The 27,584-nt window shown below is 36.6% G+C and overlaps 2 protein-coding genes across 3 annotated transcripts; one reads left to right on the top strand and one right to left on the bottom strand.

Moving 5' to 3' along the window:
• Positions 1-210: 210 nt before the first annotated feature.
• Positions 211-16,578, top strand: LOC125818232 (uncharacterized). The gene is made up of 12 exons (XM_049497777.1): positions 211-607; positions 5,185-5,255; positions 6,195-6,278; positions 6,420-6,713; positions 7,543-7,682; positions 8,592-8,679; positions 12,346-12,525; positions 13,201-13,362; positions 14,099-14,292; positions 14,952-15,102; positions 15,469-15,634; positions 16,289-16,578. Exons 1-12 carry the CDS (start codon positions 268-270, stop codon positions 16,354-16,356), a joined length of 1,938 nt encoding a protein of 645 aa, XP_049353734.1. The 5' UTR covers positions 211-267; the 3' UTR covers positions 16,357-16,578.
• A 1,066-nt stretch (positions 16,579-17,644) lies between these two features.
• On the bottom strand, positions 17,645-26,415 carry LOC125818201 (polyadenylate-binding protein RBP47B'). Of its 2 annotated transcripts, none has more exons than XM_049497745.1 (8): positions 26,252-26,415; positions 21,750-22,230; positions 20,984-21,057; positions 20,783-20,913; positions 20,415-20,511; positions 19,455-19,610; positions 18,257-18,360; positions 17,645-18,102 (listed from the first exon to the last, which is right to left on the bottom strand). In XM_049497745.1, exons 1-8 carry the CDS (start codon positions 26,375-26,377, stop codon positions 18,015-18,017), a joined length of 1,257 nt encoding a protein of 418 aa, XP_049353702.1. In that variant the 5' UTR covers positions 26,378-26,415; the 3' UTR covers positions 17,645-18,014. The 2 variants fall into 2 exon arrangements, with proteins under 2 accessions (XP_049353702.1, XP_049353703.1); XM_049497746.1 differs by having other exon boundaries at positions 20,984-21,054.
• Positions 26,416-27,584: the final 1,169 nt, after the last annotated feature.

Genomic DNA, 27,584 nt, shown 5'->3' with positions numbered 1-27,584 from the left:
CCTAGTAATCAATGAAATAGTTAAGAATTCAGGTTCAAAATCCAATAAAAATTAACTCGGTATTCTTCCCATTTATCCTAATTTTGATAAACGAGTTATCTAATATCATGCGCGAAAGCTAGCTTAGACATCACGAACCATTAAAAATCATTTTCTACCAAATATACCCTTTAACTTAAGATATTTTTCCAACTTGTCTCTTGTTTTTCGAAAGAGGAAGATAAAGCTGCCTGAGTCTCTCAGCTAGCAAAGCAGTATTCTTCATCCATGGACCTCAGTACAGCAATTTCTCTATCAAAAACTCTCTCTCTTCTCTCTCCAATTTCACCCTCTTCTTCATCTCTCCCACCATTCTCTCTCTTCCGCCGTTCCCACCACCTCCGCCGCTGTAATCTTAGCCGGAGTTTTTGTCTTCCATCGGCCGTACAATTGTCTACTAGTAGAGAAGATGACGGAGATGAAATGGTAGAAATTGGAGGGTCTGAATTTGAGGAAGAAGTTGATTATGCTGAAGATGAAGATACCCTTGATGTTGATTCGCTAGAACGTGAAGCCCAACTTGTGGTTCGAGAATTTTCCGACTCTTTGTCTCGACAATTGATTATAGGTTTGTTTATCTCTGTTTCCCCGTACATTCAGTTTACCTTTTCATCCCCCTTTTTTCCAGTTCTTTATTTTTTAAATTTTGAGTGGGAGTGAAACTGACCCCTGTTTTGGTATGAGGTAAAATGTAGTTTCCCCAGCCATCATTGTTTAGTGTTTGGTTCTTGAAAACGTTTTAATTAAGTAAAAATGTTTGATATATTCGCCTCTCTACCTCCTCGAGGTATTTGTAAGGTCTGTGTATACTCTATACTCTCGGACCTCGCTTTTGGGACTATACTGGGTTTTTGTATATTGGCGCTCGGGGAAATTCAAACATTTTGCAGAAAAAAGTAGTTGTGCAATGATATTTTAACTCCACTGATCCTCCATCACTATTACACACCCGTCAAAGTTATTCATGGAAAAAAGATACATTACGTCATACCGTAGAGAACGAGAGAGTTAGGAATTCGTTGAAAGTACTTGGTTGTGTGTTTTTCTTTTTCTTCTCTAGTAAGTATGAAACAAGTTATTAAATGTTGCTGCTGCTTCCTCAATTGGATGGTGGTGTTTGTCTAGGTGATTCAATAGTTGGATTGACAAGAAGGGTGTTAGAAAAAGACTTATTATAACAGTGTTTTTAATACTTGGGTGTGAATCGGTGCAATTATGACCACCAAGCTAATTTCTGAAATTTATGGATCAAAATATATTGGCATTCCATGAGGAGAATCATGCATTCAAGCTGGATATACACTAAAGAGTATTAATTTTATGTACCTATATAACTTCATACTCACAAAGATTAGAATGGCCAGACAGCTCTCTGAGGCGGCATCAAGTAGTTGTATAATATTGTGTTTTGTAACTATTTTATTGATGCATGTTATCTATTCAAACATGCAATGACTCTCTTCAAAATATAATACTTTGATGAAGGTAACTTTTGGAGTGGTAAAAAGGAGTCTGATATATGGTAAATATAAGGAGTGTTTCTTTGCTTTGTTTATTATTTAGCATAACAGTAACAGTCAGTTATGTGGACAGTTCTGAGTTTATGAGGAATACATAGTGAATGCCTGTAATAGTGAAGAATGTGATGTAAAGTTGGGCATTCAGGAGGAGAAGAAGGAGATGTAGAGTTTGGGATGTTTGCCCCTTTGGCACTCATATAGGTACTTTGGAGAGCAAAAAATAGGAGATAATTTGAAGGAATGGCATACAACTTCATATAAATGACACGCCTTTTTGTTTTTTTATTAACTTTTGATGTACTGATGAAGTTCCTATTTATTAGATGATTGTGTATCTTTCATAGAGAACTATATTTTTGCTTAAGCTCAATACCTTTTTGTATATTCCATGTATATGAGGTTTATCCCCACAACGTCAATAAGTATTGTTGTATTTTAAAAAAAATGTTCAGAAAAACATGGTTGGAGAGAGATAAAAACATGACCTACAGAGCTTTTCTTCAGTCATTGTTTGGTATATTATATTTGGTCTATACAAGTTGCATGTGAGAGAGCTTGTTGCTTCACAATGTCTAGAGGGAGAAACTCCTTTCTAGAAGCAAGGAAGGTCAACATGCAGTCTTACAAGGAAGCTTTGGAGTTGCCTGCTTTGAATTTGGTTCGGAAGTGCAGGAGAGAAGATATAGGTAAGAAACCCAGTTTCAGTCTGTCTGAAGGTCAGGTCAGAGCAATGGAAGAGTTCCTAAAGACTTAGTATGTTTGGAAAGTTCTAAAAGAGTGGGCTCACAGGAGTAGGTCACCAAAAGACTTGGTCATTGATGACAGGTTTGATAGTTTCGAAGATGGGCAGTCTACCTTCCTTTTCGTTTTGCTAGAGGTAGAAGCGAAGTGAGTGTAGGGAGGAGCTACATGTATGGGAGAGAACTATCTATATATCTAGAAAGGTGGTCGATAAAATGCTTATGATAAAATTCCCGGGGGGGGGGGGGGGGATGTTATGGAGGTGTTTGGAGGCTAGAGATGCTCTTGTGGCTTACATTAGGGCAATTAAAAACATGTACGACAGAGCCAAGACTTGGATAAAAGCAATAGGAGGTGACTAAGAACACTTTTAGGTCATGATAGGATTGCACCAGGGATCAACACGTAGCCAATTTCTATTTGCCCTAGAAATGAACAAAACAAATTGATGCGACATATTCAAGGGAGTTGCCGTGGTGTATGTAGGGAGGTGATTATGAACACTTCCCGGTCATGATAGGGTTGCACCAAGGATCAACCCTTAGCCAATTTCTATTTGCCCTAGAAATGAACAAATTGACGCGGCATATTCAAGGGAGGTGTCGTGGTGTATGTAATTCGTAGACAACATAGTATTGATCGACGAGACGTGTGGTGAAGTTAACGATAGGCTGGAAGTATACAGACATACCTTAGAATCTAAAGGTTTTAGGTTAAGCATGACTTAAATAGAGTACCAAGAGTGCATGTTCAGTTATGATATGCATGAGGCAAAGGTGGAAGTGAAGATCAATAAACAAGTCATTCCCATGAGAGGATGCTAATGTATCTTGGGTCTATAATCCAAAAACGAGGAGATAGTGATGACATTGCACATCGTATTGAAGTGGGTGGTTGTAATGGAGGCTCGTGTTTGGGGTACTATGTGATGAGAATGTGTCACGAAGGCTTAAAGAGGTAAGTTCTAGAGAGTGGTGGTTCGACCTACTTTATTGCATGGGGCAGAGTGTTGACCAGTCAAGAACGCACACCTTCAGAAGATGGAGGTGGCAGAGAAGAGATGAAAATGCTCTGATGGATGGTGTGGACATGCTAGGAGGGATAAGATTAGGAATAAAGTTATACATGACAAGGTGGGAGTGGCCTATGTGGCAGACAAGATGTAGATCGTTTGGGCAAATACTGAGAAGGTGTGCTAATGTACCAATGAGGAGGTGTGAGAGGTCGATTATAACAAGTTTAAGGAGAGGTATAGGTAGGTCGAAAAAAATTTGAGGGAGGTGATTTGATTGGATATGATCCATTTTCAGCTTATTTAGGACATACCCTAGATAGAAAGGTGTGGAGGTCGAGGATTAAGTTGTGCCTTTAGATTAAATTAGAGAAGACGGAGGGCATGGAATATTGTTCCATTAGCTATTATGTGGGTTCTAGGGAAAGAAAGGAACGTGAGGGCATTTGAAGGGGTTGAGAATGTTGTTTTAAAACTACACAATAGTCACTTGTTTCTAGTTTCTTTTTGGTGTACCCATGAAGTTCCTACGTGAATATATTATTGGGTTTCCTTTTGTAGAGAACTATATTGCGATGCAGGTTCTCTACTTCTTTGGTCTTATATATGGGGTTCCCCCATCATTAATAAAAATATTTACTTTATCAAAAAAAACATATTTTTAATTTTAACTGTCTTGGCCTTCATATAGAAAATTAACCAAATGTAGTCATGGGTCACCGGTTGCCCGTTGAGCTTCAAAACTAGATCACACTTTCTATATCAAAGGAAATCTAAATTGAAGTTTACACTGTTCTGGGTAAAAGATTTATTTTTTCCACTGATAACTGAAGTTTTAACCTTTTTAAACAGGGAATTGCAAAAGACTATCTTCCTTTTTCCTCTATGTGCACAATATAGGGCCGGTCTTTCCCTTTCTCAGTTCCCATCCTGCAGATGTTAATTCAGCTGAAGGTTTTCCTCAAAAATACCAGGCAACCAGCATATTTTTTTTGATGACCTGGCTACCAGCCAACACGTACACAGAGGTTCACTGATACTGCAATGGATGTAGTTCTGTAGATAATCTTGTAACAGGCTAAGTTGCCTGGACCCTTCATTTTTGCTGCCGCACCCGTGTCGACACGAGACGGGGTGTGGGATACGTGTGGGGATTTGGTCAACCCACATCGGATACTTTGACCAAAGTCCATGGAAAAATTTGGGGGAAAATTGAGATTTTGATAAAATATTAAAATAGATTTAAGACATGAGAAATGGCATACCTTAAGTATTATAGTCCTTTTGTCTCTTTTTTAAGCTTTTCCTCTTGGTCAATATTCGTTGCTTCATGTTTCAAGCCAAACAGAGAGAAACTAAGAATTAAAGCGGTTGTGTTCTGACTTTTGGTAGACAGTAGGAACGATTTGTAAGGAGAGTTGATGGAAGGTCTTGATGACTTTCTTTTTCTTTTTTGAGGGGAAGAACCAGAGAGATTGAAAGAAGAAGTTGGGGGTCTTGGGAAAGACGACCTAGAAGATCTTTCAAAATATAGAATATCTTTATAGTTCTATTTTATAATTTTGGATTTTTAGCCGAATCCCGGCATCCGTATACATACCTGGATCTGTACCCCCGAATCTTAAAATTTAGATTTGGCCGAATCCAACCCTTGGATTTGCATCCACGTCAGATATCTGCACCCGAGTCCGAGAAACTTAGGTAACAAGTCTTTTACTGCTTGAGCTTTGGAAATTGGTTAGGCTGTTAATCATTGTATTGCAGGGTACATGAAACCAAAATGCAAAATACTGCTAAACTGTTCCACTTGTCGCATCTTATATCTTTTCTAGCCCTTTGACGCTCAAGATGTTCTTTCTTTGTTGATTACAGAAGAAGAGAGATCTAGTCCAAAAGAAGCACAAGTAAAGGAGAAGAGACGTAAAAATACTACCTCAAAAAATGTTAGTATCTCATCTGCTACTCTGTTGGAACTTCTACTCCCAACTAGTATCTGGGAATCATGAGTAGCTACATGTTCTGAATTGTATTTTTCTCTTTCATTATACAAAATCAGTTGCATATAGTGAACTGCATGCCGATTTGTCTACAATCACTTGTACTAAATTTCTTCCCTCTCCTTGCTTCATAATGTGGGTGATGTCATTGCTTATCAATTCATGTTATGGACTCATGACATGAAAGTTGAATAGCTGTGAAGTTAAATTTCTAATGCTCATCACCCACATGCTAATTCAATTGTATTCATATCTCTGAAGTAATCTTGACGAAGAGAATAACGGTAACGTGTTCTAAAGGGATCATGTCATTGTGAATTATATAATAGAATATTACAGTTTTAGCCTATTTTTCTATGGAACTTCATCTAGGAGTATGTGATTTTCTTAATCATGAAAGATTTCTCTTCGTCCAATGAAAAGTCTTGATTTTAAGAAGTTCATAACTTTGCTAGGAAGTTTCTGAGTTTCACCTTTCTGCTGACAAACTGGCTGAAGTGCCCTGAAATATTGATATATGTTCTCAGATTTAGGGGGGATATTGTAGTCTTCAACTTTATGTGTGGATGTGATTAATTACTCGATGCATGACCTAGTAGTCATCTACTTGAAGCTTCATAAGATGATCAGAGTAACCAAAGTGAACAATGTCCACAATTTTTCTGTTGCTCCTCGAGATACACGTGGAAGGAATATGGAAGTTGGAACAATTATCCACAGTTTATTTTTGGTTTTACTTATTTTACTGGGTGATATGGGAAGATCTACGCTTTATTTTTATCCATTGTTTATATGATTTGGTTCTTCTAATATTCTGAGATCTATATGAAGATCTAGGTTTTTAGTTTTTTGTGGTTGACTTGACCAGTAGAAGTTTACTTGCAGATCCCTGATCACCTTCTTCCTAAGGTGGCAATTGTTGGAAGACCGAACGTTGGTAAATCAGCACTGTTTAATCGTCTTGTTGGGGTATTTTCTCTAAACTTGACTTGGTTTTTGATTACCACGAAATAAAACCTTGACAATCTTTATTAAATGGTCCAGTTTCGTTATATGAGATTTTTTCTTGCTCTGGATTTCTCTTCATGAAGCTTGGTTTATCTTCAACAGGGGAAGAAGGCCATTGTGGTAGATGAACCTGGGGTAACAAGGGATCGCTTGTATGGTAGATCATATTGGGGAAACTATGAATTTATGGTGGTGGATACAGGAGGTGTGCTTACTATTTCGAAATCACAGACTGATCTAGTGGAAGAATTAGCTGTCTCAACAACAATTGGAATGGAGGGCATTCCACTTGCTACCAGGGAGGCTGCTGTTGCTAGAATGCCTACTATGATTGAGAAACAAGCTACTGTGGCTGTTGAAGAGTCATCGGTCATTATATTCCTCGTCGATGGCCAGGTATATCCTTTAGTAGAGTTACTTGGATGCTGTTTTCTGAAAAATTAATTAGCAAAATAGCTTGTGTGTTTGGTAACAAAGGAAGACATTTGCAGAAATTGTTTTTTCCTATTTTTCTTTGGATAGTTGCACTAAATACTTGGCAAAATATTATTCTAAGGAAAATGTTACCCTTAAATTAAGGGAAAATGATTTCCCTAAGGCCCAAGGGAAAACATCTTCCTTGATCCATAATTAAGAGTTGTGGTGGTGGCCGGCATGCCCTTAATGCTGAAGAATACAATTTACCAGTTTAAAAAAAGAGTTTTGTCCCCTTTTTTTTTTCAACTCACCCTCTACCCTCCCTCACTCTCTCTACCCCTTCTCCCACACCTACCGTCTACCCCCAACACCTGATAAACCTCTCAATCAGAAGAGCTCATAACAATCTAGAAAATTTGAAGAATCAAATTTCTCTATTTGCTCTGGATCACTTGATACAGCAGTTCGTTCATGAGAAGTTTTGAGGGAAGGAAAACTTGTCTGAAAAAAAAAGCAAAGAATTTGATGGAAGAATACTACTGATTCCATTATGCATCGTTTTATTCCTTGATTTGTGAATTAGACATAATTGGAAAGTCATATTGTTGACAGTTGTTAAAAGTTCTCAGAAAATTGTCTAGGTCTGGATCATCTCATGTATCTTGTAGTTAACAGAAGTAAAGTGTATACCATGTGGATATTGTACCTATATTTGTTGTCATATTCTGATTATGAGACATTCCCTTATCCTTGTTAGTGGTGAAAGTGTAGCTTAATATGGTCAGAAAGAGTAACAAATTTTAAACAGGCAGGTCTAAATGCTGCTGATGTGGAGATAGCAGATTGGCTACGCAAGCACTACTCAGACAAATGCATTATTCTTGCTGTAAATAAGTGTGAATCTCCGCGCAAAGGAATCACACAAGCATCAGAGTTTTGGTCTTTGGGGTGAGCTGATTATTCTGACTGGACTTGTGGTTAGAAAATTCATCATGGTTGCAGTTCTGTTTCTTTTTCTTGTCGGTTTTAGTATATGAGGGATTTATTAAGAGAAAATGTAACTGGTCAAACAGTGAAAAAAAATCCTCATAAAAGCAAATATAAATCCTACTCAAGAGAGATTCAGAGATCTGTCATTATACTCCAAGAGTTGGTGGTCTAGTCTTTAGATCCCCCTTCTTTGGATCAGAATGACTGGAGAATTTTCAAAGGCTATGGTATATATCTAAAGAGAGAACAGTATAAACCTACTATATGTGTGAAGTGTGACAACCAACTTAGTGTCCAATGTACTTCCATTAGATTAGGAATTTGGTTGTGGTTTATGGCATCAATATCACTTAAGTCTTAATAGAGCTAAGAGAATTTGTATCTTGTGGACGTTTTCTATTTCCAATAAATGAATATACAACCTCCATAGTTATTGGTGATATTTATACCGGCTTCCTGTGGTTGAGGTAGGTCAATGCAAATGGAAAAAGTTTGTGCTCCTTTATCATGTGGTAATGAATTTCTCTTTTATCTGTTTCTGTGCTTTTCTTAATTGGAAAGTCTGTTGCATTCTTTCTTTTGAGCTTTTCAGAAACTAGTTTTTCTTTTCGCTATTATTTTTTAAACTATGTTGCTCAAATCCTCCAATGTGCTGCAGCACCTGTGTCGAATCCTAAATAGTTTTCGGAGGACCCGACAGGACGACACACATCTGGTGGCACTTTTGAAGGATCCAAGCAACATAGTTTTTAGATCCAGGGACTTCGAGTCGTTCTGTATAAATAAATGTGGTGACTTCATGATTGCTGTTTAAAATGTTCCTTCTGTTTAATCTTATAGAAAATGTTCCTTTGTTTGATTTATCAGGTTTGACCCCTTTCCAATATCTGCTTTATCTGGAACTGGAACTGGAGAGCTTCTAGATCTTGTTTGTGCAGGGATAGAGAAAGTTGAGGTACTCTTTCATCTTCGTGGAGATTAGGTTTCCTTTTGCTTAGATCTGTATACTCTCTCAGTGGATACGCCTCTGAGGAATATTTCTATGCTTTATTTCCCGAATGTATACACGGGAGTAGGTTAAGTTATATATTCCAGTTATGATTAAACTATAAAAGCAACAAAACAAAGTTGGCCCCTGTTGAAGTTTTATGTAAAGAATCTGAAAACATAATGCATAGTATAAATCTGTATAGCTATTGGTGGTAGAAGCCTCAGTTTTGCTCAGAGACTGGATGGATCTTGAAGATCTGATGTTTCAGTGGATAGGCGTAGCTTTCCCCCTTTTGCTTCTTCTTTAGATTGTTTCTATTGTGTTCTTTGTTTTTGTTATTCCTTTTCATTTGTTTTTTGTTTTTTTTGAACTTTGTTATTGTTTTGAAATAAATGGTGGCGGGTGGCCGTTGCCACGCTTAGTTAAAAAAAAAAAGTATAGCTACTGGAGGTATGAAACAGATTAGAGTTCTTCAGTTGTATATCAAACTTCTAAAATGATTAAGAAAAGAAATGTAAAGTTTATGGGGTCGATAGACGAAAAAGTAATTGCTTAAAGGGGGAATGAGTTACTGCTATAGAAGATGGGAGCCTCATGACAGCCAAAAATATCTTCTTCTCTTGAGCTCCTCCAAGTCAAGCCTTCAGAAGAGTTGATTTTTTCACGATAAAATGAAATATCCAAGGAAAGAACTGGGGAGTACATGTCCTGGACTTCCTCTTAGTAACTTAATGCATAGGATTTCTGTTTTATTTATTTTTTGAGAAAAGGTAACAATGAAGTGCAAAAGAAACTAGTTCTGGAATTTGCTATAGTTGTTTCTTTTATTTGCCTTTTCCCATTAACTTTTTATTCCTCCTTCATCATCTTGATCCCTTTTCATTTAATACTATTGTTGTACCTATCAAAAAGAAAAAGAAACATGAATGATTGGGAAATAAATAGAGTAGCTGATTTGCTGCAGACTCTAAATGCTTTCCCAGGAGTAAGTGTAGGTTCTGATTTGCCAATTTGGAAACTACATAGCAAGGGGTCTTTTACCGTGAAATCATGTTATTGGAGTTTGAACTTCAGCCAGACAATGACAGCAAAATGGCCTTGGAAACTGATTTGGAAGGTTAAAATACCACACAAAATCTCATGTTTCAGCTGGCTGGTGGTCAGGAGAGCCTGTTTAACACACGAAGTACTACAGAGAAGAGGTATTCAGATTTGCTCTAGGTGTTTTATGTGTGAGCAAGAGGCAGAGATAAATAGTCACTTGTTCATTCATTGCAAAACAGCTGTAAATCTGTGGAACATGTTCTTCTGTTTACTTGGGATAAGTTGGGTAATGCCCAGGACCTCCTTTGATATGTTGAAAAGCTGGGAAGGAGTTGGAAGAAGGGATCACAAGAAGATTGGTGGAGAAGTATCCCAGCATGTGTTTGGTGGACTTTATGGAAAGAGAGAAATGAAAGATGTTTTGAAGGAAAAGCTAGCTGTTTCCAGAAGATCAAGATGAAGAGTATAAGTCTTTTGTATTTTTGGTGTAAACATGATATAGTGGGGGAAATAGATAGTTTAGTTGAGTTCAAAGGACAATTGTAAAGCCTCCTATCTAGTCTTTTAATCTCGATGAAGCCCTTTGGGGTTGTAAATCCCACTCCATCAGCTTTTGCTTGATGGGCTTTTTGGTGTGAATACACAGTTACTATTATAAAAAAAGAAAAGAAAAAGAAACATTCAAGGAGAGTTACATTCCTCGTTAGATGTATAGTAGGGAGAGGGAACATTTATTTAGTTGTATAAGAAAAGTAGAAACGCAAAATTGCTCTTATGCCCGAGTAGTCTTTCTCCTCTCTGTGTAAAGCAATATGCCTTTCTTACGATATCACCCGATATTTGCTGAGATTGGAGGGCTTTATAAATTTGATGCAACTTTTTCTTAGGGAGAGGTCAAGTTAAATTTCAGTTATTCAGTATACCCTTCTCAATCAATAAAATTTACTTTTCTTTTCTATACACGTAAATACCATATATTCACACACACACATATAGGCATTTTATAATAAACCCAATGTGATCTGATTCTTCCCCTAGCCCCCTGCATAGCAGAAGCTTAGTGCACTAGGCTATCCTTCATGTGTGTGTGTGTACATATAATATAAAATGACAGCCACAGGTGGCTACCCTATATATTTGTAGTAGGTTAGCATTGTACCCTGTTTTTGCTTCATATTTTTGCCCTTCTAAACACATTATCATCCTTTTAATACCAGGGACTTTTCTATCATTCCAGTAAAAAATCCAAAAATCTTCCTTCATACTCAGACAGGTCGTCTCTGTTCATTCTTCCTTTTTCCTTTTAAATTCCCCACTGGTGAATCACCCTCACTATTTCTTTTTTTCGACTGTGCATCTCTATTTCTTTCTTCAGTGACTCCTTTCTATTTGCAACTGCGCTCATTTACTTTTCCATTATTTACTGTTAAAGCAAACTAAATGAGAAAGATCTCAAGACATTTCTACAATGTTGTCAGCAGTGTAAATTGCTCCCATCAATGGAGTAATGGTGGAACAACAAGACCTATCTCCCTCACCCTGAGTTTCAATTATGATTTGATTTTGTTTCATATCTTCTATTCTCCATAAAGCTTGACAATAAATCCTAGGATATCTAAGACATTCACATAAAATATCAAGGGTGAATATTTCAGTGTTTAGTTTTTGTGGAAACCATCTGAATAGGAAGAAATGAATAGAAAGCAAAAATTCTAAGAAAAAGAAAAGATTCGAGTCGCCAGTTTCACACTTTGCAGAGATGGGGAGAGAAAAAGGTGAGAGAGAGAGAGAGGGGGGGGGGGACCAAATTAGGTATAGTGTTTGTAGAAGGACAAAAGTATCCATCTCACTTAGGCATTTATAACATGCTATTAGGGGCATTTAAGGAAAGTAAAATGGGTTCAATGCTTACCAGGTTGTAGTAGGATGTGTGTGCTTATGTGTCTATGGTGGTCAAAACTTTACCTGAACTAGGCTAACCAGCCCAATGACAGGTCCACCCCGAAGCAGCCATGTCCTGCATGGAGCCCAATTAAAGGACTAGCACACTAACTTACTAGACCTTCGCTAGCCTCATCACCAAGTCAATCCATAACGTCCCCAACCGTCTCCAAGAAACGAGGGCCCCAGCTTCCTAAGACTGACCTAGGAGAACCGTTGAAACAATCTCTTTACTATATGTGGATTGCACTTTTAAAAGCAATATTCAAATCCGAATCAGCTTCTACTTACCTGAGTCTCACTAGATTACTCTTTCTTTCCTCTTTCTGTTCTTACTCTATATTTCCGTCTAGTATTGGCTAAACTCTATATGTCTGTCTCTTGATGTCTCTCTCTCTCTCAAAAATGTTCACATGATTTTATATACCATCATATTTAAGTGTGAAGCAGAGGGAAACTAGCTCTAGTATTTCCTACTGCTTTCTTGATGACATTTTATCGTCTGTGATACAAAATGCATGCACACCTGTTGACTGTGAACTTCTCGTTAATTGATTCTGAATATCATACATATTTTTCTTTGGTATAGCAATTCTGGAATATTAAATGAACATTTTTAATATTTACTTTTAAAATACTTTGTAGGGGACAGAATATCTTGAAGAAGAAAACTACGTTCCTGCAATCGCAATTGTTGGCCGTCCAAATGTTGGTAAAAGTAGTATTTTGAATGCTTTAGTCGGAGAGGACAGAACAATTGTTAGTCCCGTTAGTGGAACTACTCGTGATGCTATAGATACAGAATTCACTGGACCAGATGGGCAGGTGAGTCTCTGTTCAGCAATCTCAACTTTTGCACAAAGAGTTGCATCTGTGAGGATAAATGCACCCTACTTCTCAGATAGTAAATTAATGAAGAAATTTCTAAGTAAGAATCATTGCAAGGGAAGAAAAAAAGGATATTGAGACTAGGTTGACTTCCAGTCAAGGCAGTTCCTACCTGATCACATTCTGATATGCTGACCGCCTGACCCGCTTATTTTTGTTAGTGAGACAATTTATTGCAAGTATATACAACAACTGTTGCTCGTCCGTATTTCTCATTCTGCAGTGTTACTTTGTGGTTCGACGACTGTTCTGCACTTAAACCTCTACCCATTCTATTTGAATGGTTAATGTAACAGCGTAAGTTTTTTTTGATACCACACAATTAGTGGGTCAACTTTACCAAAGTGCATAACGTGGCAAGCAATTGTTATGCCTCCTGTAAATCTAATTAAATATCTATTCAATATGTTATATTCATTTTACACTAGAAATACAAATGAAATAAAAGAGGATTGTTAATAAAAGCAATTGGGATACGGAACAGAGTTATCATTCCTTCCCTTCCTTGATGTATAAGTTCTATAAAAATGGCTTGGGAAAAAATCGGAGTTTCCTGGTTTATTACCTGAAGTTGACTGTGGAAACTTATATTTTAATGATCCTTTTCTGCAGAAGTTTCGGCTTATAGATACTGCCGGAATAAGAAAAAAGACTGCAGTGGCTTCATCAGGTAGCATACCAGAGGCTTTATCAGTAAATCAAGCATTTCGTGCGATTCGTCGGTCAGATGTTGTGGCTCTTGTTATTGAGGCTATGGCTTGCATCACTGAACAGGTACATTTGAGTTTCAGGAAGTAGTTCATAAGTAAAATTTAAGCTTAACGGGAGGAACTATTGTTGTGAGATATCATTGCTTTTATAGTCCTTTGTTCAAGGACTGTGAAACATAACATCTAGTATTAGTTTCACTTGTGCCTTTAACATTACTATTTGTACCTGAAGTTTGAACTTTGTCCTATTCCGTCTGTCACATAAGGCTAAGCATTTATTTATTCATGCTATGATCTTATTCCTGGAGAAAGAATGACAAATATTCTTTTCTTCAATATGAAAAGAGAAGAATGTTTTGATTAAATTCAGGCTTATCTTTCAAGTGCAAAAAAGTATTCAACATTTGATATGACCATCTGATCAAATCGCATGGATAAGGGGGTTGTGCTGGTTCTGGAGCTTATGGCATTATCAAGAGGAAAGATCTCTAAAGAATAAAGATGCTTTCGAGATATCCACAATGTTATTAACTTTTACCCTATATTTTTGCTCTTCTTCTTTTCTGGACCAATATACATACTGAATAATTTAGATAATCCAAATATTAGTAATATGTGGACTTCTTTTTTTCTTTTGGGGTTCTCATTTAAGAAAACTCCTCCAAGCTAATGCACATGATACAGCAATGAGAATACATCAGTCTTTAGTAATAGGCGAAGAGTAGTTCCATCTGTGCTCCTAGTGTGGCAACATAAATATTGACATGTAAACTCATTTTTGTTTCCTTGCAATTTATTAGGATTGCAAAATTGCAGAAAGGATAGAGAGAGAAGGGAAGGGTTGTCTCATCGTTGTGAACAAGTGGGATACGATCCCAAACAAGAACCAAGAAACTACTGTATTTTATGAGGAAGATGTTAGACGGAAGGTTCGTTCTCTGAGTTGGGCACCTATTGTGTATTCAACAGCAATAGCTGGGCACAGTGTTGAAAAGTATGTTACTTATTCCATCCATTTTCTTTGTTTATACTTGTTCCTCATTTGCTTTACAAATTTATTGCCACATTTCAGACAAAAATCAGTTGCAATAGACTTTGGCATCTGTGATTCTGTACTGAAGATCAGATGTGTTGTTTCATATTTTTACTAGATGAAGGAATAAAATACCGGCATATCATATTATTGTGGTGGCTGTAATACAACTCAAACTTTGTATTTCAGAGCTTAATGCTCAAAAACATTAAGGGATAACTTGAGGAGTAGTAATAGAGGTACTTATGGTAGTTAGGTAATAAGAAGCTTAAGAAATAGGCCCTTTTTTGGGTAATCCCATGTGAGGCCGTCATGCAATAGATTGATGTGATGCTTACTGTAAATGGAATGCTAGATGAGATGTGACTTGTATGCAAAATTAAGTTGGAGAGTCATAAGATGTTTGTTTCTGTTTTGTTGGAGTAAGACAGATCAGAAACATATTAAGAGAACTGGTTAAAATGGAGTAACTGTTTCATAGGTACAAAAAACAGCAAGGGATAACTTGAGGGGAAGTAAAATGGAGAGCTTTTTTTTCACTGAAGCATTTGTTTGGTCTCACTAGTGACCTTCCGTATAAGATTTAGTCCTGTTTAAAATAATTTTTTGTTATATTCTAGGATCATTGTCTCTGCTGCTGCGGTGGAAAAAGAGAGATCAAGAAGATTGACTACTGCGATATTGAATCAAGTTGTGCGAGAAGCCGTTGCATTTAAAGCACCTCCTAGGACTAGAGGTGGAAAGAGAGGGCGTGTTTATTATAGCACTCAGGTAAATTTCATTTGGGAAGATGCATTTACATTTACTATTTTCTACTCAAGCAAACACTTGCACTCTGGATCTTGGAGGATGTATAATTGACAAACATGTAGTAGAATGGCTACCTGCTAGCACAAAAAAAAAATCCCTTTTATTGTTATTTAGGAAGTAGAAAAAACATATAACTGCTGTAAGAGGTTTACTTCCAAGCTGGCTACCCCCTGTTTTTGATACTCATTAAAATGGAAATAGATTTAACAGAAGTGACATTGACATACATGGCATTGGATGCAAGTGTGTTGTAAACTCTCACTTCAGTGACTTGAATTGGCATTTCTTCAAAACGTAATAAACTCATGTTCTGCTTTTATTTTACAGGCTGCTATTCGACCGCCTACATTTGTCTTCTTTGTTAACGATGCAAAACTCTTTCCTGAGACATACCGTCGTTACATGGAAAAGCAACTGAGGACAAGTGCAGGATTTGCAGGCACTCCAATTCGGCTTTTGTGGCGCAGCAGGAGAAAAATGGAAAAGAGTGCTGGTTTGTTTTTTCATGAAATAATGATACCTTTTTATCACCTTTTGTCACATATCTGCATTTCTTTTCCCTTTTGTGTTTTAATGCAAAATATGACTGCAATTTACACTCACTTGATTTGCATCAAATTCCCATGCACTATTCCTGCCATGAATGTGAAAACAGTCATGTGTGAGAGATGTTTGAGCCGATGGATGTCTAGTTCAATGTCCTCAATCTTATCCTCTGCTAGATCTTATTGGTTGAGGCACTTCTTTATACTCTACCTTATTTAGAACCTATGGTAATTTCTCTGTATATTTTCATAAATAGAGAGAATATACGTCTCTCCAGGTGGCTTGTGAATACTCCAAATACGTTTCTAGGAGTCGCATGAATATTCTTTTGCAGATCACATAAATATCCGCCAAATACTGTGAAGTTTTCTGTAGTCACAAATGTGGAGAAAATGTATTGCCATGTGTGATCCTATATGTTGATTAATTCCATTATAGGTCCTGGTTACGCAACATATTCGGTTCCACATTATTTACCCAGTTTATAATACTATTCTTCATGATGCTTGGACAAATTCATCTGGCTATACTTTCCTGGTAATGTTTGATATTCTGTGTATGATTTAGACAACTAATGCAGTTTCAATCTGTTGGACTTCAGGCAAGGGTCCAACAACGATGCAAGACAACTTCACGGGCATAGAGAAAAGTTTGGCAGTTCCAGCATGAGATCATGGTACTATTGAGGAATGGAATTAACTTGGAGAATTAAGCATCTGTAAGAAAAGATGATCAAGCTGTTACTTTCATTGCCCATTCTGGAAGAGCTGGCGAGTGTGTTTGATGAGTATAATCCACAGTTTAAGTCTTAATGAAAGGAAGTGGCACTCACTTTGAGTGGTCTCTCTATGATCATTGGTGATCAAATGTGCTAGAAGTGCCAAGAGGAAGTGAATTCAAGCAGTTACATGTGTTTATCCCAAACTATTGTTTGTTTCTCAACTCATTACAGATAGGAAAAGATGACGACAAACATGCAGAATGTGGGAGTAGTTTGGTCATGTCGTAGTACAGTCGGATCTCGTTATAATTTTTAGATGTCAAATAACATTTATATGGTAATTGTTGTATGATGTTCCACTCAACAGATGAGGAAAATAATCGTATACAAGCTAAATCCAAATGAACGACATAATAATGCTCAGATTACTAGATTAGCCTATATAGATGATATACAAAGATTCAACCAAAACAATATGATAAAATGCAAAGAATCAACATATATAGATGATATGCAGTGTAGTGTATGTAATGCTGACTCTTCATCACAATTATGTCACACCAGTGTCCCTAGTAGATTTAGATCAATGACGACTATTACTTAGTAGACTTAAGGGTCGTTTGGTAGCTAGAAAAGAGGTTACTTATCTATATGTTAATTTTTGTATAAGTTATACAACATCAGGTAGCTAGTAAGAAAGTAAGTTACTCGTATAATATTAATGCGACTTTTGGTTTGCAATCTAGAAATCCAAATAATTAATATGAGGAAATTCGAGTATTATCGTATACATAATAGAGATAGAATAACTAATACCTGCATTATTAACACCTGCATAAACCTAACCAGCTACTGAACGACCCATTGGTACTTTTACCATTATCAAAACTGTCTCATATTTTATTTTTCAGATCTTAATAGCTCCGTAACTTGTATACTTTGGAATAGTTTAAACAGACTTGTGTTTTACATCAACTCTCACACTTTAATCTTTCATAGAGTTTGAGACAATTTTATCCTTCAAATCATAATTGTTGCACATCTTAACTTAGAGAGTTCACGTATCAGTAGCAGGTCGTCAGGTATCCTATCGCGGCCTAGTCGTAACAGCTAAGTACTAATCAAATATAGAATCAAACCAAGGAAGAATTTTTTTTGTGTAGTATTTTTGGCATATGGTAATTATTATCAATAGTAAATGATCAACTACCCTCATAAATGTAGCACAGGACAAAACATTTGTACATATGCATCTCTTTTTGCATAAAATACTCTTCCACCACACCTCCATGTTAATTAGTCATCCACAGGCATACAAATATAGATCTCTTAGTTCTTGAGAAAAGTAGTACTGAAGGCAAGGTAGCCTATGGCAGGTAATAACTGAAAGACACCCAACTCCCTGAGAGAACTAAGGCTATAATTACACAGGAAAACGAAGAAATCAGAAAGGGAAATTTTGGAGGAAGAATTCAGAAAGTAGCATTAAGCATGTTAGACTGAAATGCAGCATGCATTTTGAAGGCTGGCCAAGTCTTTGTTACCAATAAACATACACTACAAGAACTTAATTCAAACAGGTACAGTATCTCTGTAACGGTGCACTCTATACTTGTGGAAACGATGATGTCCTCTGCCACAATGGCCGGCCCAAGATTGTGCTTGCATGGACAGCAAGGTAAGCATTATTTAGCCTGTCGTAAGAAACAATTATCATTAGATCGGAAAACATTGAGCGTTAAAAGCAGGTGGGAGGACAGAGAAGAATTTTTTCTTCACGCACAAAGTCTAACAAAGCACCTAACGAGATATAAGTACACAAAAAGAAGCTGCAAATGCAATGTTTACCGGTCAACGTCTGGCACAGCCAAAGGATCATGCTGCTCCTCTCTTTGTTGTTCAATAACTGGAGGAGCACCAGTCATGGAAGCCAAATCCTGAGCACCTTCAGCCTACACCAGAAGGATTGACTATGTATCGTCAGAAGATAAATACATACTACAAAATATTTCATTCAAATATGACCCAGTTAAAAGAGATGATACAAATAATATTTCCAGAAACAGGTTATCAAGAAAGGACAAGAAAGTTGACAGTGTAATCATCACATGTACAGCCTGTGAATGCACCAATGAATTATCGTCAACTACTAACATAATGTTTGTTAATGAAAGAGACATCAAACTTCAGGGAAGAGAATGTTCCTGAGGAGGAATACGTGCAAGACACTTTCCACCCCTTCAAAAAGATCAGTTTTGTTTGTGCATGCATGTCTGTGTAAGCATGCATGTGCCCTGGGGGATGCCAGAATGGGGATGCAATAGTCCCTGATCAGGCTCTTAGTTGTGGAACTAGTCTAAGATAGACCAGCCTTAACATTCGCAAGCAAAAAAAATTTAAAAAGAAGTCAAAAGAGGGGGAAAAATATCAAGAACCAGCCAGAGCAGAAGTTATGAAGACGATGAGAGATTAGAAGAAGTTGCAACTTCCCTAAATACTTCAGATAAAGCATATGAAGTAATTGTGTAACACGGATTCCTAAATAAAATCACATTTTCTTGATTCTATGCAGATCCATGAACATTTTAGACAAAAATCATTAAAAAGAACTGAAGAAAGACATGGATTTCTCAATAAAATCCCATTTTTCAGATTCTATGCAGAGCAGCCTTGAAAAATTCGTCTGTATATAACAAGGAGCTCTATTAACTGAGATGCCTTGCTTCCGGGTAATTGCTATCACTCTGTTCAGCAAAATGAGGAAGCCTAGACCAAAGGGAAGCAATATTCTGGAACTGCCCGACACAGCTCTGAGGAGTGACAGACTATGAAATAAAGTATTTAATATGATGCATAAAACTTGAAGTTTATGACCAAGATAGTTGCAACTATTTTATTGACTGCAATGATCTTATCAGCTATTCCAGAATGCCAAAAAAATTGGCAGATAAGCTCACGAAGTAGATTCATCATTTAGCTTCTCATCATAATCAATAATTGCACAGTAAGGAATTGGCCTGAATAAGAAAAATAAGCAAAATCTTGCCTGTTGAGGGTATTGCGTATAACCAGCATATGCACCATATGCATATAGTGAAGGATCCTGGGTGGCTCCATAAGCATAGGCATCATAACCTTGTCCATAGCCATAATAAGCATTCCATTGACTCGGATCAGCAGGCTGACCCCATAGACCAGCGTCCTACAAGACAGCACCATATTTTTCAGATGTTAGACAATTAATAACTCATGGAATACAAGCAATTCAGATCTACAGTTCATACCAGCATGCTGAGCAATAGTTTACTTCTATAATGTACACGCATAACACAAACATCTATAATGTATAGTTCCATATATAGCACACAAGATTTTATTAATATTTGTGGTAATTATTGAACTTTTCTCTTAAATGGACTGCTTTTTCAAAGCCTGTTGCAATCACTGCTTACCTTAACTAGATGTTCATTGCCTGAAAGACTTCTCAATTTCGTTTTAAATGGCTTGTGAATCAAGATGGTTACTACCATTAAAACAATTTCATGACATAGATAACCTCTCCTTTTTTGATAAAGGTAACAATATTATGAATCTTCAACACAGGCTATGCTGCAAACCATATTTACAAGTTCAAAACATGCACAAGTATACATCCTTGTTCCTCTTATAGCAATCCAATGATGTCTAACAGGGAACTATATCTCGTACAAGTTCTTCTTTACACCAAAAATGAGAAGTACGAAGGCGAACTCTTAATTTTCTGGATAGAACTACTTCCTACAAAACATCTTTCGTTTTTATCAAGTCCTTCAAAACGTCTTTGTGACATTCCTAAGACACCTTCCTAAGATCCTAAAGACAACTCTGTAGCTAACAAAAAAAATATACAGGATTATTTTCACCTTTTTATCATCAGACTCATGCAACAATTCCATAACATGAATAAAATCTTCCTAAGATTCTAAAGAATAAAGCTAACAATGAAAATTTATAGGATAATTTTCACCTGCTTAGCTGTCGGACTCCTACCCCAGGAAACACGAACAATTTGTTGACCAACCACAGCACCCTGCATTCTCTGGATTGCTTCTTCAGCAGATGGCCTGTATAATGAAGATGAAGGGAAAAAACTTGAACACTCAGAAATAAATGCTATGAAAGAGTCAAAGGATCAATATCTCTACGCTTTTGTCATATTCACGATCCCTCACATTTTCTCGTTGTTCCGTAACTCTTTTTAGTGACTGGAGAAGTTATCTTAAGGAAGACGTACAATCAACTGTGATAGGCAACTATTACATCAACTTCCGCAGACCAATACACTTATCCCCCCCCCTTTTGTTATAAAGGTGAAAGCTTCATGAAGACAGATACCTCGCAGAAAACTGCACAAAACCACAGCCCTTGGAAGCAGGGATCTTAACATAAACAATTTCACCAAATTGCAAAAATACTTGTCTTAGTTCCTCTTCAGTTAAGTTAGGATCCAGATTTCCAACATAAACCTGCAGTTAAGCAAAAAACATCAGAAGAGAAGTTGAAATATGAGGGACACATTCCAAGTTACTAACTCACTGTTGTATTAGTCAAGTCATTATCTACAGGAATAGTCTGCACTGTTGGAGTATAAACGGCAGGCGGATATACTGCTGCATCAAAACCAAAATTCAGTGTTTAGTGTACTGAGGAACATAAATAAAATCGAAAGATCAATGCATCTACATATGCTACACAAATCTTCCAAGGAACGACTTGAGTGTCCACCAATACATCTGATGTCCTTTCTAGATAATTATTATTCTATTAAGTTATCGAAGGTGCATCAGCAGGAAAAAAACTAAAAAGATATGGGTAACTGTTCCAGCAAGTATTTTATGGGTAATGGTTAGGAGAAAGGAAACAAAGATGCTGGAAGAAAAGGTGAAGTATTATAAAGTACAAATGTTTGTATTTACTTGTTATGTTGCTTAATCTGAAAATTTGTAGACAAGGATGATACTTAATAGACTTTCTTAGAATTTTATGGGTTTAAGTTAAGAAATGTAATCCATAAAGGGGAGGACCTATTATCCACTGGCCCTCAGGGATTTCTCGGTTATTAAAAAAGAACAATATTCATATTGCAAAGTCATACGGACTCGAGGTGGGTATGAGTACCTCATGCTTAGCCAGTTGATCAGGAATAGAATCCAGTATGTACTATCCCCTCCCCTAAACAGTAATAACATTTTTTGTGTGTGTGTATACGTAAAGTCATTTCCACAATCATATAGCACTACTTTATTGCTGGATTTAAATATTAATAAATCCTATTACACACTAAATTGCAGTTCTGAATTACCTTTTGGTACTGCATATTGTTGTTGGATAGTATTGGACTTTTTTGGTGTTGCTGCACTGATGCGCATCGGCCTAGTTGAGCAATACATCCCATTCATTTCCGTCATGGCACGGTTTCGTTCTGTCTCATCAGCAAATTTAACAAAACCATATCCCTTTGAGCGGCCAGTATTCGGATCAGTAACAACCTTCGCTCCTCTAACTGACGGGTAGTGAGTACGAAAAGTCTCTTGCAATAGATAATCTGTTACATCAGGAGCTAGATCTCCAACAAAAATAGAATGCTCTGGCCCAGCATCACGACGCTCTCCAATCCCAAATGATGCCCAATTTAACCTAAAAGTTAGCTCTGTCCCCGGTATTTGAGTTCCATTATACGACTGCAAAATCCGCTCAGCAACTGCATGTGCACCAAACTCCACAAATCCATAGCCCTCAGGTTGTCCAGTGATTTTGTTGCGGATAACTTTTATTGAGAGCACCTGGAGGGATCAAATTGGTCATTACCATGACATTAAATTTGAATAAGCATACAATTATAATTGAAACTTTTCATTATAGTAGCATGATGAACTATGATATTTGAATCAAAGTAAATGTGCACATGATTGTCAAAGAAAAGGAGAAGCTTGTGATAGTAATGTGGAGTCATTTACGCATTACGTAAAACAGCTTAAGTAGTTGATATTACAGAGCGCAAAAGATGGACTTACCAAACTTTTAACTACAATAATTAGGTATAACTTTTCCTTTTAAGAAAGTGAACTAGTATTTTATAATGTCCCCCTCCCCCAAAGATACAAAGTTGCCCCCTAAATTATGTGAAATGGTCCACATACCCATGCCATCATATAGTGGCTTAACTTTACCCTTATTGACTAACGGTAAACTAATTGAACTAATTAATCTTTAATTGGACTGAATCGCACCAAAATTCTCCGCATGTCCAAATCATCTCCCGAACCTTCTTCATCTTCTTCCTCCATTGAAACACCATGCAATTGTAAGCTCCATCGTAGCTCCACCAGCCTTCCTCCAAATTCAGCCATGAAAACCCCTTAGAATTCTTTCACACCTTTTGACAAACGCCTTATTTCTACCATTATAACACAGACGACCAGCACTGCAACACTCCATTTTTGACCTCCTTCGTCCCTTCACTGCTAGACCTTAGGAAGACCTCACATTAAAAAGAAGAAAGACACTAGAAAAGAAAAAGATCAAAGAAATGCAACAAGATTCAGTTTTTCCAGATGCCCAGCACCGTCCAGCTCCACTTCTTTTTTTCTAATTCCAGAACAAAAATTCAGAAAAAGATTCAACCCCATCTCCAAAATTCTCAAATCTTCAATACCCAGATCATAGATTTTCATAGATTTGGATATTTTCATCTCTATTCCCTCGGACCACCATCTCCCTTTTCAACATAATGCACAGGAGAAGCTTAAATCCGATAGAGACTTTTCAAATGTATCACTGCCATCGATTCAAGCAAAACAGAACACAGAAAGGAAAATTACCAGAATGTAGAAAACCCAGCCTACAAGATTCAGTTTTTTCCAGTTCTTGGATAGCCAAAATCAATTCTGTAAGTGCCTCAGAACACGTGTTGTCACTTGCTCTGCCGGAAACTAAAGACGACCCCATTTTCAATTTGCAACTCCAAGTTGATTTATGTTATAAGACCAGAAACAAATAAGAAACTGTTTTGGAGATTTCAGATGAAATGAAGGGAAATTTCTAGCTAGTAACAGATCTTTATGGCCGAACACTGCTGCTTCAGGCTGGGAAATTGGAATTGAGGTTGTCATGGTGTTGCTGTGGTGGTGGTTTGAGAAGCAGGATGGCGGAGATGACATGTGGTTATTTATTAGGAGGTCCCTTGTGGGTGAGTGGGTGGAAGTGGAGGATGGGGTGTTCTCTGTTGTTGAGAAGGTGGAGATGCGATGGTGGTCTTTGGTCGTATCTGTAGTGAAGAAGATGGCTTTGGAAATGGTGGAGAGGTGACACGGGTTGGGTTTAATTTAGTCTACTTATTGACAAGTGGAAAATTTTAATGCTAATTAGTTCAAATGGTTTTCCATTAGTAAATAAGGGCAAAACGAAGCTACTTGTATAATGCCAGGGGTAGTTTTGATCCGAACTATTAATAGAGGACATGGGCATCTGTAGATCATTTCACATGTTGATTGGAAAATTTCGACCTTATCCCAAGTAACAAATACTCGTGACGCACTCAAGAGTATGACCTAGTAGTCAATGGAGTTGGAAGAAAATATAGGAGACCAAGGTTCAATTCCCAACAAAAAGAATAAAATATCTTTTAATCGTCCTATGTCTTGATAGGTAGAGTTACCTGATGCTTGCATGGGTGGGGGGAGGGGGCAACAAGTACTTGATGGAAGCAAAATTAACACCCCATTTATCCTACCATACACCAGGGTAACTTTAACCTAACCTACATCTACAACGACAAATAGGAAACCCCTAGTGTAAAAATGTTCTAGCTAAAAAGAGTGTTGTGCTCCGCGAATAAGGTTCAATTTCCAATGGAATCAACATATACCTTTTAATCTTCCTATTCCTTGATAGGTAGAGTTGCTTGGCACATGTATTGGTAGGGGACAAGTAGTACTTGTTGGAAGCAAAATTATCAGCTTAGCCCACTTATTCTACCATTCATGAATTTAACTTTAACCTAACCTATAGCTGCAATAATAAATAGGAAAACCACAGAGTAAGAATGCTCTAGCTATAAAAATGAATTGTTATCCACAAAGGTTATCCAACCATCTATACTTGAGAATATATACAAAAAAGCAGTACATATTTTCATTTGTGGAAATGCTTCTCAACTCCTTTGAAAGCCTGTATGTTCCTGGCCTTAAAATGATCCATACAATAGTGCGGGGAATATTTTTTTACGTATCCCTCTTTCTCATATTTTTTTCCTACTGACATGTCAAGAGCTCCTTGATAAAACCTCAACATAACCAGAAAAATTGATAGCTATCGAAACTCTTAATAGGTCAGACTAGAGTTTTTTTCAGAATTTCTGATAAGAAGATCTAAAAACCAGGTATTGGCTAAAAACAGTATCTATTCTTAGAACCACTTATGTCATTACACCAGAAAATTTCATTACATCAAAGGTGATGTCTTATTCCTTTACCCCTCTTTCTTTGTTCCTAGGCTAAGGCTACATACCATGAAGATGCAAGCACTTCAGCCTCACCTTAATTTGCACCTTATCCTAAAAAAGCACAAACTTCTTTGAAGTCGAATCACACTAACCCTGTGAAGCACACCTATCTTACCCTTAGTTATTCATAAAGGAGCAGTTCTCAGACATGGGATAGCTCTCATGCTAACCATCACATTCTAAACTTTTAATCCCGTCACTAGGTGTTCTACATTTCACCAGCTTCTCACTAGTCACGAAAAGCACCAACTTGTACGAAAACGAGTTAGTCCTTCTCAAATTTTCCACTTATGTTCTTTCCAAGCGCACAAATCAAAGGCCACCCTTTTACACCACCAACCAACCTTTTAATTTCTCAAACATCGCAATACCAATCAAAGCATGGAAGGAGGACTCGACATAACCAGAAAAATTGATAGCTTAGTTGTCGAAACTCTTGAATAAGTCAGACTAGAGATATCTTACAGAATTTCTAACAAGAAGATGTAAAAAAGGCAGGTATTGTCCTTTCGGCTTAAACAGTATATTTTTTCTAAGAACCACTTATGTCATTACACCAGAAAATTTCCCAACATCAAAGGTGATGTCTTATTTCTTTACCCCTCTTTCTTTGTTGATAGACTAAGGCTACATACCATGAAGATGCAAGCAGTTCAGCCTCGCCTTAATTTGCACCTTATCCGAAAAAGCACATACTTCTTTGAAGTTGAATCACACTAGCCCTGTGAAGCACGCCTATTTTGCCCTTAGTTACTGATAAGGGAGCAGTTCTCATCTAACCATGTCATTCTAAACTTTTAATCCCATCACTATAAGTGTTCTATATTTCACTAGCTTCTCACAAAAAGCACCAACTTGTACAAAAAAGAGTTAGTCCTTCTCAAATTTTCCACTTATGTTCTTTCCACACACACAAATCAAAGGCCGCCCTTTTACACCACCAACCAACCTTTTAATTTCTCAAACATCACAATACCAATCATATCATGGAAGGAGGACTCAAAGCCTCAATCTTATTTTTTCCTTTTCTAATATGCTATTCTCCACTAACACTACTAAAGAACTACCACAAATTTCACCATTCATTACAGTTCCACATCAATTGTCAAGATTCTTCAAAAATTCAAAGAAACACATTAACTATTTCATTAACCATCCCCAAGACTTGGTTTTTTGACTACTTAAGCGAAAATCAAGAATACCCAGATAAACATATTCAAACGAAAATTCATAATAAATATAAAAACAACACCAGTACAGTAAAAAAATTGGGGAAAAACAAAAAAAAAAGAGAGAGAGACCTCGGCAGTGTGAGCAAACCAACTATGGAGATAGGACTCGTCAGCCCAGTATGGTAAATCGCCAATCCAAAGAGTACGCACTTCTTCTAGTGTAGCCGGCTGGTGGTATGGCTGCTGGGTGTTCATCTCTGGCTTTGTGTTTCGCTGGGGTTTAACAAATTCAACATATATTGTAAGAGAAAAACACCACAATTGTTTATTGCAATATTACATAAAAACCTTACAAAATTATGGTGTTGTGTGTGCAAGTATACTACTGACCAAAAACCCTTCTAAAAATAAATATATTTTGAATTGGTTCCAACGAGCTTATAAAAAGTAATTTATAAATTAAAAGGTTATAAAAAAGGATGTTTTACTTTAGATATTTTATTTATTTTTAAATTTTTTTGACCAAAAGTGAATGCTTAAAAATTAAAAATAACCTAAAAATAAGTTGATCCCAACTATACTAAGTATGACAAATTTATTAGTATGTGATCGAATTTTTAAAATTAATTTATTTTGAAAAGTGTTTTTTTTTTTTAATTTTTAGGTGAGAAATAATTTGTATTTAGCTGATTAATTTGAAAAAAAAACTTTCTAGGCTTGCAAAGTCCCACTCAAAGTCTTATATTATTTGAAATTAATGTTGGGTTTCAATCTCAAACCTTCTCTTCAATATCTTCAAATTTAGTTTATGTTTTGGGATTAATTTTTTAAAAAAAGATTGATTTTAAGTTGAGTTATATTTTTTTTACTGATTCATATTATAATTATTTTGAAAAGTAATTTTGCAAGGAGAACTAGATGCTCATGAAAGTGAAGACTTGATTTTGAATACAGAAATTGAGCATAGGCTCAGTGCAGTTCAATTTTGCAAATCAGATTTTTGAGTAGAGAATTACATTATGATTTTAGTTACTTTACATAATATTTCATGAGCATATACAATTTTGAGAAAATTATTTAGTACAAAACAAATATGAGTTAGATTACACATGCCCAAAAATTATGTTGTCATTGTAGGTTAGGATTGTACGACCAATTAGGATGATTCCTTGGACCAAGAGGCTTAATTTTGGATCCACAATTATTAGGTTGTATACCACAACAAGGTATAAAGCAGCTCTCTCATTCAGATTAGAGGTTGGACATCATGAGCTTACTTAGGGTATGTCGATTGTAAAAAAAAAAACTCTCTAAAAACATTGTATTTTCTTTACTTAAAGTATCATAATGATCTTTTATGCAGATACAAATTATGATGTTATTTAAAATAAACAATTCCAATACATGCCTCAGCTTTTTAGTAAACAATAGATTATATACTCTCAGTTATTGAGGATTTTAA

This window comes from Solanum verrucosum, unplaced genomic scaffold (genome assembly GCF_900185275.1).
Source record: "Solanum verrucosum unplaced genomic scaffold, falcon-dt-bn FXZP01000253.1, whole genome shotgun sequence".
NCBI lineage: Eukaryota > Viridiplantae > Streptophyta > Magnoliopsida > Solanales > Solanaceae > Solanum > Solanum verrucosum.
The sequence above is the reverse complement of the archived record's forward strand: the minus strand, read 5'-3'. Positions and strand labels throughout refer to the sequence as shown.

Excerpts from the sequence above, each read along its gene's own strand:
- LOC125818201 (XM_049497745.1), bottom strand. The coding sequence starts at position 26,377 with ATGAACACCCAGCAGCCATACCACCAGCCGGCTACACTAGAAGAAGTG. Across the intron at positions 22,231-26,251 it reads GGTTTGCTCACACTGCCGAG|GTGCTCTCAATAAAAGTTAT; the intron begins GTCTCTCTCTCT and ends TGATCCCTCCAG. Across the intron at positions 21,058-21,749 it reads ACAATATGCAGTACCAAAAG|CAGTATATCCGCCTGCCGTT; the intron begins GTAATTCAGAAC and ends GTTTTGATGCAG.
- LOC125818232 (XM_049497777.1), top strand. The coding sequence starts at position 268 with ATGGACCTCAGTACAGCAATTTCTCTATCAAAAACTCTCTCTCTTCTC. Across the intron at positions 8,680-12,345 it reads CAGGGATAGAGAAAGTTGAG|GGGACAGAATATCTTGAAGA; the intron begins GTACTCTTTCAT and ends AATACTTTGTAG. Across the intron at positions 14,293-14,951 it reads GCTGGGCACAGTGTTGAAAA|GATCATTGTCTCTGCTGCTG; the intron begins GTATGTTACTTA and ends GTTATATTCTAG.